Source organism: Anomaloglossus baeobatrachus, chromosome 2 (assembly GCF_048569485.1).
Source record: "Anomaloglossus baeobatrachus isolate aAnoBae1 chromosome 2, aAnoBae1.hap1, whole genome shotgun sequence".
In the NCBI taxonomy this organism is placed as follows: Eukaryota; Metazoa; Chordata; class Amphibia; order Anura; family Aromobatidae; genus Anomaloglossus; species Anomaloglossus baeobatrachus.
Genome location: NC_134354.1, coordinates 279,605,398 through 279,620,113, shown reverse-complemented (window position 1 = coordinate 279,620,113; position 14,716 = coordinate 279,605,398). Strand labels below are relative to the sequence as shown.

At 43.0% G+C, this 14,716-nt stretch overlaps 1 protein-coding gene across 1 annotated transcript in view; it reads right to left on the bottom strand.

Moving 5' to 3' along the window:
- The window catches only part of LOC142291353 (myosin-binding protein H-like), a 196,870-nt gene that overhangs the window by 71,025 nt on the left and 111,129 nt on the right, over window positions 1–14,716 (bottom strand). Inside the window, exons 4-5 of the mRNA XM_075335822.1 lie at window positions 5,077–5,165; window positions 1,892–2,087 (exon numbers count right to left, since the gene is read on the bottom strand). Coding sequence (XP_075191937.1) covers window positions 1,892–2,087; window positions 5,077–5,165 — 285 coding nt within the window. The remainder of the gene's footprint in view (window positions 1–1,891; window positions 2,088–5,076; window positions 5,166–14,716) is intronic.

Here is a 14,716-nt window from a genome sequence, read left to right as displayed (position 1 = left end):
AGTCAAATCACCTTAAGATAAATTCCCAGAAGAGTGTAAATTTAAAAATGGGTTAATTTGGGGGATCTCTATCTTCTGGCACTTTTAGGGACTCTGAATAAGGAGTCTGCAAACTATTCTATGAAATTTTTCTCTCCGAGAGTCAAATAGTTCTCCTTCCCTTCCAAGTCTTGCTATGTGGCTAAACGGTACTGCACAGCCACATGTGGCACATTGTCACATTCAGCAGAAATTGTGTGGCTCATTTTGGTGCCATTTTACCCAATTTTCCATATGAAAATTTCAAATTGGGGTTAAAACGAAATTTTTGTGGTCAAAATATAATTATTTTTTCTTCACCACCGAATGGTATAAAATTCTGACACACCTGTGGTGTCAACATGTCACTACATCCCTAAAAGAAATTTAGTAAAGTGGAGTCTACTTTACTGACATATCAGGGGCTTTGCTTATGTAATATGGCACCCTCAAACCAGTGCAGTAAAATCTGCACCCCAATAAGCCGCCCCTTCCCTTCTGAACTTTGCACTGTGCCTCAAAAGTAATTTTTGAACACATGTGATGTATCAATATACTCAGGAGAAGTTCAAACTATATTGTCCATTTTCTCCTGGTACCCTTGTGAAAATGAAAAAATGAGGAAAGAGCAACATATTAGTGGGAAAATGTCTTTTCATTTTCACAGCTCAACATTATCAAATTATGTGAAGCACATGAGGATCCAAGGCGCTCAACAAACCTAGAGATACATTTCTTGAGGGGTGTAGTTTACAAAGTGGGGTCACTTGTGGAGGTGTGTGCTGTGTTGGCTTGTCAGTGGCTCTTCAAATATGACATGGTGTCCACAATCGAGTCTAGCCAAAATAATGCACCTTCTATTCTGAGCCCTGTGCCAAAGCAGTAGTTTTTCGCCAAATATGGGGTATCGGTATACTGAGGGGAAATGCCACAACAAATTATATGGTCCATTTTCTCCTCCTACAATTGTGAAAATGAAGAATTTGGGGCAAAAGCAACATTTTTGTGTAAAAAATGTATTTGTTAATTTTCACGGCTCAACGTTATAAAATTCTGTGAAGCACCTGCGGGTTCAAGATGATCAACACAATGCTATATAAATTTGGTGAAGGGTGCAGTTTCCAAAATGGTGTCACTTATGGAGGATCTCCACTGTCTAGGCACATCAGGGGCTCAGAAAATGCAACATCGCATCTGCTATCTATTCCAGCCAATTTTGCATTCCAAAAGTCTAAGGGTGCCCCTTTCTTTTTGACCCCTGCCATGCGCCCAAACAGTAGTTTTCCAACACATATCAGGTATCCATGTACTCAGAAAAAATAGCACAATAAATTGTATGGTCCATGTTCTCATGTAACAAATGTGAAAAGGAAGAATTGGGGCAAAAACAACATTTTAGTGGGAAATGAAGTTTTTCAGTTTCACGACTTAACATTACAAAATTCAGTGAAACACCTGCGGGTTCAAGGTGCTCATGACACTTCTAGATAAAATCTTTGAAGGGTGTAATTTTCAAAATGTGGTCAGTTTTGGGGGTGTCTATTGTTTAGGCACATCAAGGGCTCTGCAAATGCAACATGGCATCTGCTATTTATTTCAATCAATTCTGCATTACAAAAGGGTGCTCCTAACCATCCGAGCCCTGCACCCAAACAATAGTTTTCCACCACATTTAGGGTATCTGTGCACTCAGGAGAAATAGCACAACAATTTGTATGGTCCATTTTCTTCTATTACAATTGTGAAAATTAAGAATTTGGGGTAAAAGCAACATTTATGTGTGAATTTTTTATTTTTTTTTTCATTTTCCTCTCTATTATCCTAGATCATCGGCGAAGACCAAAAAATGTTTTCTGAATATACATATAATTACCTGCAATTTTTATATCAATCTTTGCTTTATCCACCAAGTCATCAATTTGTACTGAGAGTTCATAAACTCCTGAATCTTTACGCTCAGCTTTGCGGATAAAAAGAATGCTGTCGCTGTCACTGTTTCTAACACTTGCTTGTTTTGGATCTAGAGGTTGTCCATTTTTAGTCCAAGTAACTTGGGGCTTTGGCTTGCCCTGTAACAAAGAAAAAAATATGTTTATGAACTTTTAAGAAACAAAACTATTGACTATAGCAATTATTTGAACTATTGAATTGTCAAGTGGAACCCATTAGTCTGAACAAAGAGCGAGCTGAGTGGCATATAAGATAAATGTTGAAGATATGCTAAATTCTTCTGGTAGCCCCGGCTCTAATGCATATGCCCAACTTTATAAGCATGTACTATTTCTATTGCTAAGAAGCAAAACCAACAAATTAACACGAAAAGTAACTCCCTAATATCTACATTATAAATAATATTGAAAAACATGGCATATACAAAAATGCTTTCATTCAGATTTCTTAAGCACAGGACCTCCTGACAGTGACTGAATACCCCAAGATTCGGTTAACAAACCCTAAACCATAGAGACCAGTTTGCAGACACAGTGACTGGTTGTGCTCAAGCTACTCCAAGACCTTACATGCACGAGACGCCTTAACCGCAGAGGGGCTGGGACTATACTAAATGCGAAGCACCAGGAAGCAACAGGAAACGCATTGCCAGAGCAGGGAAACACAAAAACCAGCAATAACAGCAATAACTGAACACGTAACTAAGACATAACCCTCAAAGGTCACCCTTATTTGGGCCTTTGCAGGAGTTTCTTTGTACAGTGACATTACAATGAAGAGACACAGAACGCGTCTATTCTGACGCCACGCACTGTAGTCTAAATCAACACTGCATGTTTAATGCTTCTTTTAGGGGAATGACAATCATTCCATTACCATCAAGAAAGGAGATGACTATTGGATAACCATGCTTTTAGACCATTGATACAAAAAACAAATTGGGATTTTTTTTTTACAGATACAAAAAAAAAGAGTTCAAACTTCCAGGTTCTAAAGAGCTTTCATGGAAGAGATGCCTGACAGCCACATAGCTGAAGACCCGTCTATACTCACCACAGAACTAACAACTCAGCTGTGATAAGTGGTCACATCAGTTCACCAAAGGTCACAGCCAGGTTCCCACGGTATCTAGTGTGACCGCCGGTGAATCCGCTACATAATTGCCAGACTGCCGGATTGTTGGACATGGTGGCACATCAGTCCAGCAATCAGGACACCAGAGTACACATTGGGGGCTCCCCACTGCCCTCAGTGAACTCAGTTGAAACCGCTGGCGGGTTGCGGGACTGTCAAATTACAGGACACAGGCACACAGCAGTCTAGCAATCCAACAGTGGGTTCAACTTTCACTGAGGGCAGTGGGGAGACCTCAGTATGAACTCCTGTGATGTGAACGCTGGATTGCAGGACTGCTGCACTGCTGTGAACTCACTGACATCACCACTTATAGCTGCCAATGGCTCCCCAAAGCTGTCAGTGTTTCCCAGAGTCTGCAGTGAGCTGTCATGTTTTCTGTCATTGCAGCCGCTGGATATGGCAGAGCCGGGGTCGTAATAGGACATCATGTGCATTACATCGGACCTGCAGAGGTGTTTTGGACTTTAATAAAGGGTGTGTGTATATTTTATTTCAAATAAAGGATTTTTCAGTGTTTGTGTGTTTATTTCTTTTTACTTACAGATTAGTAATGGGGGTATATTAATAACTTAGGGCTGGAAGTAAGCTGTGATGTTTGACATATCACAGCTGACGTCAACCCCATATATTACCCTGATTGCTACCACAACAAGGCTATTGGGATGAGTCGGGAAAAATGCCAGAATCTTATAGATGCACCAATTCGGGGAGGCTGTGGGCTAGTATTTTTAGCCGAGGAGGGGCTAATAACCATGCCCTTCCACCCTGATAATACCAGTTCCCATCTGTCAGTTTTATTGTGGCTGGTTATAAAAAAATGGGGGGAACCTACCCTGTTTAAATCATTTTAAATAATTTTTAAAAAACAGTATGGGATCCCCTATATTTGTGATAACCAGTCACTGTAAAGCAGACAGCTGGGGATTGCAGCTTGTAGCTGCTGCTTTACCTGCGCTGGCTATCAAAAAGAGGAAGGTAGCGCACGTCATTCTTTTTTTTTTTTTACAGTGGTGAGCTAGCCAGTCACAGTCATGCCAATACTTGACATAGCTATGATGGGGCCAGACGTGCCCACACAGGAAAAGCTTGCTGATTGGCTGCTCTGCCACCTTTCAACAAACATTATTCGGATGACAAACCTGAACAGGAACCGGACACATAATATTCTGTGTTCAGGTCCGAGACCCAGATACCTGATGTTCACTACATACCCCAAACTTTCCAGTTCAGGTTCACCCCTCCCTACTAATGAAGTGTCAAAATAGCAGAAACTCCCCACAATTTAGAAACATAATCTCTAAAAGAATTCAACTGTTTGGCCACAGAACAGGGCTCAGAAGTAAGAAGCACTTTTTGACTACTGTTTTGCCGGATTAGTTTAAAGGTGCCATTTTCAGACCACTAAGGTGACAAGGAAGCATAAAATTTAGAAAATTACACCCCTTTATGAATTTATCTATGGGTGCAGTAATTATTTTGGCCTTACAGGTGTTTTCACTCTCTGACATCAGGTCCAAAGGTAGCGCCTGTTATATCACCACCCACCAATAGAGTTATAGCACAATGGGCCAGTCAAAATAATTCATACATATAATGACAAGGTAAGCTCTAAGACATAAATCTATTAGTGTACAGGGAGGTGTGTGCTTGATGTATGATGATGATGATGCAAGCAGCACTGGGATGTGATGCGTCCCATCGTCACCCAGGCAACAAGCCTTAAAAAAACTCGCATGCGCACTAGTGTCCTGTGCGCCCACTGCCTTTGTCTTTGACAGCGACGCCCACACTGATGTGGTGGGTGTGTTGCCTGGGTGACGACGGGATGCATCGCGTCCCAGTGCTGCTTGCGGAGTCACATTGCTGGAGAAATCCATGAAAACTAAAAATCCATGATACAAAGGACAAACTTCAGTTTAAATTAAATACACCCTATGTAAGCACAGCACGGAGGAAATAAGACCGCAATACCTGGAAAGGAATAACCAGATTCACTGCTTCTCCAACATGCTTGACAAACGTCTGACGAAGGTATCTGGGAAGTCGAATCTTTGGACGATCTGCAATAAAGTATTTGAACATAATTATATCATTCTCTTATATGTAACATATGCCAAAGAAATAATCATATTGGCATCTTGTAGACTACATTTACTTATATACCTATAAGGATTACCTCTAGGGCTTATTATAACAATGAAAATATTTGTAATGCTACAAAAAAAGAATAAAGAATAGCAAAGAAATGTGAATACGGTAATTCTTCTAACCTGTGCAATTTAAAATGGGATTTCAGAAGAATTTTGTATATGAATGCACCAAACATTCAAGTATACCCATAATGAAATTACAACTTTCAAACACATACATGCCCGCAAATAAACTATACACAGGAATGGCACCATTCCAACAGGAGGAGCTATCTCCAGGTCTGTATTCTATTTATTTATGCACCATGTCTGTTATCCCACTCAAGTGACTTATACCTTATATTTATACACTCTATTACTGGACTTAGCTATACGAATGTCCTCTAATTGTATGTGCTCCACACTTACTGACCTGTTTAGGAATATCTAATTTCCTCGTGTTATGTGCTGCCACCTTGTGTACACATCCAGTTTCTCACCCTACTATATTTTTATGATTATTCAATAAAAGTTATATTTGATACTTTATAAAAAATGCTCTTTGTAATGGCTTATTTTGTGTGACGGGGTTGATTTGTAGAAAATTGTTGCAATTTCTAAACCTTTCAGAGGATATTTTTGTGACGCCCTGGCAAAACCAGGTAGTCACAAAAGTTGTACATCCTCCTTGTTACCACCAGAAACCCACACTTAGGCATAACACACAGCCATTAAACCCTAGCCACCCCCTCATGATAATAAGGACACACCAGTGGGCGGAATCAGGCGGATGAGAACACCCACTTAGGGGTCCTGAGGTGTCAGAGGCGGGAACACGTCAGTTGAAGTTTGAGTTCTAGTTTGGAGTTGGAGTTTGACAGTTCAAGTGTGGAGAGCTGACAGCAGTGTGGTCAGGGGTAGTAGCCCTTGGACTACCCGGCTAGGTGGCAGACGGTGAACAGGGCCACAGGCGACGGAGGTCCGGTCGCGGGAAACCTTAAGTGGACCGGGGCAGGGTTGTAGCCCGCCAGTGCCGACAGCGGGAATCCGGTCCGGAGGCCGTGAACAGACGTTGTGCCTGGACCCTAGGATGAGGAAGTTTGCATGCCTCCTTGTTAATTAACCAGCAGAGGACAAGGTTTTAGGCCTTGTTCTCCCGAAGCCCAGAGAGCGAAACGGAAGCCCAACGCGGGGGATAGGGTGTCCGTCAGAACCCACAGAGATCCCAAAAGTAAGATTACGCGGGCCACTGCTCCCAAATACACACAGAACCGGGAGTGGACTTCTCTGTTCCATGCAAAGTCGTCCAACAGGAGAAACAAACACAGCGTGCATGAGGGAGGGACACCTGTTCACTAACTCGGGTGTGGGACCCGAATACACCTTCCAACGGCAGCCAGTCACTGGCAACTTGGTTTACCACTGGACTTGTGTGAAATCACTGAACTGTGAGTACACCATTGACCCCCGGTCCAACCTGGCGCGCCACCTCCAGCAGCCATCACTCCTGTGTTCAGACCGCGGGCCCCGGGACTACACCTCCCCTACCCATGGAGGGGATCCCATCTTGCTGCCCCGCTCCATCAGCCCCGGGCGCCCCATCACCAGGCAGCGGCGGTGTCACCATCATCCGTCACCGCAACCCACGAGTAGCGTCACCGAGACAACATATTCCCTGTAAATATCCCCCTTTACGACGGTTGTGAGGATGGACGGCTGTGCGAGCCCGGGTCCGGTCACCACTCGAGCCGCAGCAGCGAACCCCGGATCCGAGCGGGCCCAGAGAAGCGGCAGTAGCCCCCGCCCACAACATTTTTGTTCAACCCCTTTAATTAATCCTGAAAGTCTCCACTTCATTTGTATCTCAATTGTTTTGATTTTAAATAAAAAAAATAGTGGCATGCAAAACACAAAGACCCAGTGCAGAAATATTTGGACAGTGACCAACTGTCTGTCGCTTAACAAGTGTTTGACTAAAGCCCCCATACACTATAGACAGCTGTCCGATCATTGGCATACACAGGATCATTGTGTTCTCTGTATGAGAGCCTCTGCCATCTCTGGCATTAGCTTATCACTTAGAGAACAAAACGATCTGCAGTCCAAAATCGGACATGTAAGAACAATATATCCTCCAACAATCATCAGTCAGAGGCACTGTCAGATGAGCCTGTTGATATTGTCTAACCTTAGTATAACGAGTATAATGTGGATGGGTATCTTATCTATTTAATGGTAAGGGTACTTTTAGGCTATGTGCACACAGTGCGTTTTTCGAGGCGGTTTTGCACGTTTTTCGGGTGCGTTTTTGTGCTCAAAACTGCATGACTTTGCTTCCCCGGTAAAGTCTATGAGTTTTCATTTATGTTGTCCGCACACAAGCTGCGTTTTTTGAGCTTAAAAAAAAAAATGGACATTTCAATTCTTTCCTGCGTTTTTCTGCATTTTCCCCCTATGCAATGCATTGGAAAAACGCAGAACCGTTTTTATTGATGCATTTTTTGCGTGTTTTTGCAGTGGGTGCGTTTTGTGCGTTTTTAGCGGTCAAAAAACGCAGCATGCGCACATAGCTTACAGAATGTACACACAATGTCGGTATGTACACACAATGTCTTTTAAAAGTCGGCTAAAACTGTGTTTATCAGGCGAAGAAGTTTAAGGACACCCTCTTTTTTTTGTCCTGAAGTTTATGCATTTTTTATTTCAGCCATTTTCGACATCTTTTAGCCACCATTTTTATTACATTTTTATATGACAAACTAGTGAGCAGCTTCCATGCAGAAGCCATCCAAAGAATGATAAGGTCATTTATTTTAACCGCTTTGCACAGCTGGAAACCTGGAAAGGTTGAAAGGAGCTCAAAAGGCTGAACCTATGAACAAGTCATTTTTAAATTGCAGTGCATATGTTCATTCTGTTTAGCAATTATTTTTTTAAGGCAAGTTATGAAGCGAATCTGTCGGAAAAAGACATTGTGCACTAATACCCTAAGGGGTACTTTGCACGTTGTGACATCGCAAGCATCGGCTAGCAATGCCAAGCGCGATAGTACCCGCCCCCGTCGCACATGCGATATGTGGTGATTGCTGCCGTAGCAAACATTATCGCTACGGCAGCTTCACACGCACATACCTGCTTGGCGACGTCGCTGTGACTGCCGAAATATCCCTCCTTCAAGGGGGAGGTGCATTCGGAGTCACAGCGACGTCACCGCAACGTCACTAATCGGCCGGCCAATAGAAGTGAAGGGGCGGAGATGAGTGGAACATAACATCCCGCCCACCTTCTCCCTTCCGCATTGCCATCGGGACGCAGGTAAGGAGATGTTTGTCGCTCCTGCGGGTTTACACACAGCGATGTATGCTGCCACAGGAGCGATAAACAACATCGTACCTGCGGTAGACCTGACATTATGGAAATGACCGACGCTACACAGATCACCGATTTTCGACGCTTTTGCGATCGTTTATCGGCACATCTACAATTTACATGTTGCGATGTCGTTTCCGGCGCTGGATGTGCGTCACTAACGACGTGACCCCGACAATATTTTGGATGCGATGTCGCAACGTGCAAAGTACCCCTTAGTGTCGTGACTAGTTAAAGTGCCCAGGGCAGCATGAATGCCAAATATAGCCCTGACTGTATCCACATATTTATGACTATTGTTTGTATACTGTTTTGGCACAATAGTTTTCAATAATTTATTTAACCTGAGCACCAAAGGTGTAACTAGAGTCCAATGGGCCCCGATGCAAACTTTGAACCTGTGCTCCCCCTGCATGTTGATCAGATGTATGGGCCCTTGTTGCATTTTAAATGCTATTAGCCCACCCCTTCATTGTATATTAATGCCCCCCATCCTCTACTAATGTCTCCCATCCTGGGTCCCTCCAAGATACTGTATATATATCCCTCATCTTGGGCCCCTTCCTGGTATATATGTCTCCCATCCTCATCCACTTCCTGGTATATATGCCTCCCATTTGGGCTTCTTACTGGTATACATGTCCCCATTCTGATAAATATGTTCCCCATCCTGGGCAGCTTCCTGGTATATGTCCCCTCTTCTGATCTACTTCCTGGTATATATGACCCTCATATTGGTCCACTTCCTGGTATATACAGTATGTCTCCCATCCTGGATCCATTCCATGTATATATGTCCCCATCCTGATATATTCATTCCCCATCATGGGCTCCTTCCTGGTATATATGTCCCCATCTTGATACACCTCCTGGTATATATGTCCCCCATCCTGGGCCCCTTCCTGGTATATATGACCCCAATCCTGGACCATTTCCTGGTATATATGTCCATCATTTTGGAGACATTCGTATGGAAAAATGTTGCAATTTTTAGCATTTTGCTCACCTGTTAAAATTATCAAGAGTGGTGGCATTTATTATACCAGAAATGTATCTCCGATCTCTGACCAGAATAACATTTCTGGGGAGGCACACGGAGGCACATGCATCTGGTAAGATACATTAAATACATTAAGTGGTGTGCATTTCTTAATGAATTCAGCTAATCTTATTCCTACATGCCACGAAATGCCAATCTTAAAGTGGTACAACGAGTGATAGAAAATTATTCTAATGGCAATGCCTTCCTAAACTATAAAGATAATATGAATTCATGTGTTGTTTCCGATCCTCCCAGTACCTGCAATTAATTTTGATGTCTGAGTTTTTCCTTGGTGCTCCCCCTCCATTTTGGGACATCATGTCACACATAGGGGGGCATGGCCTGCTACTGGCTACTAGTAGCTGTCAGACACATTTAACATCCGCTTCTGTTCAGTAGAAGATCAGGGGAATGGTGGGGCATGTCCTTGCTCTCTACTAGTTGCTGCCAACCCCCTTATATCTCCTTCTCTGCAGTCCTACATCTAGGAGCTGGCCACACGCCTACCACACCCCACACTAGATAAAAGGAGCTATTATCAGGTGGCAGGCAGCTACTAGCAGTGAGCAGGACGTGCCCCTTGATCTTGGACTGAATAGACGGAGCTAGTATTAGGTGGCTGGCAGCTACTAGCAGCAGGAGAAGACCATATCCCCACCATGCCCCCTGGACACCAGCGTATCACTGATGAACCTTTACTTCCAGTGTAGTTAATCAAATGTTCTGATAAAGGTATCAGTGAACATTAAAATGGAAAGTAGAGGATCATCATAATCCTGACACTTTTGATCTGTACTGTGTCTATACTATTATTGATGTGGGAAACTAAGCCCGTCTTGCTTTAATGTTCAATCATTGGCCATTTACCAATGATGTTACTTTAACTACCGGCCTTTATTTTTGCATAATCCTTTCTGAATTATCCTGTATATGCAGCAATATGTTTACTGTGGTTTAAGTGCATTAAATTACATTAATCATCATTGCACTTCATCTGCCATATTTTTGTTCATGATGGCAATTTATCTAGGTCTTTCTATAATAATATACAATCAAGCTAAATTTTTTAAATTCTACAAAGTTTTGTGTCATTAATAATGATGGATGGACTCGCAGATGCCGGTGATCAGCAGATCCCGGATATCTGTCAGGATGCCAGTCCCCAGATAAGCCTATGGGGACCCGAATCAGGAGCATAAGAATGGTGGTAGAAGGGATAGGGGCATTGGAGCAAGCGCTTTATACTTACAAGTCTCCTCATGGGTGTAACGATACTTCCAGGGGCTGCTTGTTATTCTTCATGCATATGCACTGCTTCCCCCGCCCACTGGCAGTCCTCACATCTCTGATTGTTTCCAGTCAAACGTGCCCCCACCCTGTGTGACAGCATGTCTGACTGCTTTCAATCAGAGACGCTGTCTGTGTGTAAAAATAAATATATAAATTAGTGTAGGGTCCCCCTATATTATGATACTCAGCACAGTTAAAGCATACTGCTACAGGCTGCAGCCCCCAGTTGTGTGATTATCTTGGCTGTGTATCAAAATATGAGGGACTACATGTGGCTTTTTAAAATTATTAAATGAATCATTTTTAAAAATGATGTGCCATCCCCTCCAAATTTGATACCCAGCCATGATAAACCTGACAGCTGGTAGCTGGTATTTTCAGGCCGGGAAAACCCATTCTTATTGAGCCCCCCCAGCCTAAAAATATCAGCCTGCAGATTGTCACATCCATTAGATGCGACAATTCCGGCACTTTACCCAACTCATCCCGATTGCCCTGGTGCGATGGCAATCGAGGTAATAAGGGGTTAATGAAAGCTCACAGCTGCCACTAAGCCCTAGATTAGTAATGGGAGAGGTCTATGAGACCCCCCCATTACTAAACTGTAAATGAAAAGAAATAAAGACAAAAATCAAAAAAATCCTTTATTTGAAATAAAACACAAACAAAACCATCTCTTTTACCCCTTTATTAACCCCAAACAGCCAGTTGAAATGTCTGCACCAGATTTCAGCACCAAATTTGCCCCTCGAGGCAGAAAACTGCACCACAATGGCATCAAAACCGTTTTTGTAAATTTTTGGTCAAGAGATGCAGCTTTGGTGCTGAAATGTTTACACAATATTTCTGCACCCAATCTATACCTCCTGGAAAAAAAAATCGCATCATAATCACATGAAAACCGCATAGTGTTTTGACGTGTTTTTTTTCCAGGAGATGTAAATTGGGTGCAGGAATATGGTGTAGAAATTTCAGCACGAAATCTGCATCTCTTGGCAAAACAATGCAGTTTTCTGCCAGGAGATGTCGGTCTGTGAACTCAGTGACATCACTTGAGGTGAGATCACTCAGTTCAATAAGGTCACCTGAAGTCAGATCACCTGTGGTCACACGTGAAGGACCGTGGGAACCTTTAACTGTGACTGCAAATAACCTGAGTGGTGTCACCACTCATCAATGTGGCTCAGTCTCTGCCTGAAGCTCACAGCGGGCGGTTATGTTCTATGCCCGTACGCTGTGCCTTCAGTAATGTAACAGAGTTGGAATCGTTGTGGGACCTCATGTGGAAAACGTCAGACCTGGGTTTTGGGATTAATAAAGGGGTGAAGAGGCAATTAAGAAGAGCCTGGTAAAGCACTGGGCTTGTCGCATCTAATGGATATTACAATTCCAGAGCGGCTGAAGGCTGCTATTCTTAGCCGAAGGAGTTCCAATAACCATGGGACAACCCAGGCTGAGAATACCAGACCCCAGTGGTTGGGCTTTATTATGGCTGGGTATCAAAATTATTTATTTACATGCAGTTCCTCTTATTTTGATACACAGCCAAGATAAGCGCAGGGCTGGGGGCTGCAGCCTATTACCATGGGCTTTATATGTGCTGGGTATCATAATATGGGGGGCCCTACAACAATTATTTAATTTATTTATTTTTATACCATGATACTGACCCTCAGACAGTTGCACTGCTTTCCCTGCCCACCAGCCATCCTGGCACCTGTAATTGATTGCAGTCAGCTGACATGCTGCTACTCAGGGTGGGGTTGCGTCTGACTGCAGCTAATCACAGGCACCAGTGAATGGGGAAAGCACTGCATATGAAATGAGCCTAATGCATGGCACTGGAAGAGAATGCACGGCCTGGGAGCAGTGTACAGCCATGTCAGTGTCTCGGTAAGTACAGTGCGCTTGCTCTCATCCTCCTATCCTTTCTACCACCATTTTTAATCACCAGATTCTAGTCCCTATAGACTTATATGGGGACCAGAATCTGGACCAGAACCAGATTTTAAAAACCGGATCAACGGAATCAGCTGGTCCTGGTTATCTGCGAGTCCACTCATCACTACCTATGCGCATAGTGTTTCCTGGTCCTTGCTTCTGAAGCTTGAGAATAAGGCTGTTGTGTGAACTGAATGGGTTAAATCTACAACTTATACTTTTAAAAATATTTCAAATGTTTCACTAAGTTTACATAATATGCCAATAAGTTTAATAACTTTATATTCGATTGAAATCCCTTTTTAGCTGTCACCACATTATCATTACTCTCTGGATTACTATGAAAGGTAACACTTATTTATATACTAAGCCTCATTCACACATCTGTGTTTAACTAGGGATGATCGAATACCTCAAATATTCGGCAACATCCATATTCGCCGAATAGGTCGCCACTATTCGACTATTTGTGAATATTCGATGCGCAATGTAAGTCTAATGCGGGCTTTGCACGAGACAATATATCGTGCGATATGTCGTCGGGGTCACGGTTTTCGTGACGCACATCCGGCATAGCGAACAACGTCGTCTCGTGTGACACCTCCGAGCGACGCAGTATTGCTCACAAATCGTGAGTCGTGTACTCGTCGTTAACTTTCATAATATCGTTTATTTTCATGGGTGCAGGTTGTTCATCGTTTCCGTGGCATCACATGTTGCTCCGTGTGACACCACGGGAACGATGAACACAGCGTACATGCGTCCCACGGCACCCGCCGGCTTAATGGAAGGTAGGAGGTGGGCGGGATGTTTACATCCCGCTCATCTCCGCCCCTCTGCTTCTATTGGCCGGCTGCCGTGTGACGTCGCTGTGACGCCGAACGTCCCTCCCACTTCAGGAAGTGAAGTGGACGTTCGTCGCCCACAGCGAGGTCGTATGGAAGGTAAGTGCATGTGACGGGGGTTAAACGAGTTTGTGCGCCACGGGCAGCGATTTGCCAGTGACGCAAAAACGATGGGGGCGGGTACGATCGCTCGTGCTATCGCACAATAGATCGACTCGTGTATAGCAGGCTTAAGGGAAACCCGAATAGCTGCCGAATAGCAACTATTCGGGCTTCCCATAGACTTACACTGCGCATCGAATATTCGCATAGCGGCGACTGATTCGTCGGATATTCGCGAAACCGAATATTGCCGAATATTTGTGATATTCGATCATCCCTATGTTTAACCCCTTCCTTTCGGGGCAATTTTCCTTTTTAGAGCTTTCATTTTTACTCCCTTTCTTTCAAGAGATATAACTTTTTTTTATTTTTGTTCCGTGCATATAGCTATATAATGACTTGATTTTTTGCGGAATGAGTTGAATTTTTGAATGACACCATTCATTTAATCATTTGATGTACTGGGGAGCGGTGAAAAAATTCCAAGTGTAGCAAAATAGCAAAAGAAGCGCAATTCTGCAATTACTTTTTTGAGGTTTTATTTACTATACATTACAACTGGCCTGGCATTATAAGTCTCAATACCAGTCTGATTATGCAGATATCAAGTATGTATAGATTTTTATTTTAATTAAGTGGTGAGAAAATTAGAAAATTTGTATAAAAAAAAAAATTCACTTGTGTCATTTTCTGAGACTTATATCACTTTCAATTTTTGATCGATGGGGCTGAGTCTGGGCTTATGATTTGCGCCATGAGCTGCTATTTTTACTGATACCATTTTGGGGTAGGTATGATGTTTTGATCGTCTCTTGTTGCATTTTATTGAAGTGTTGAGGGGTCAAAAAAACTTAATTCTGGAGTTTTGATTTTTTTCCTCATTACGCTATTTA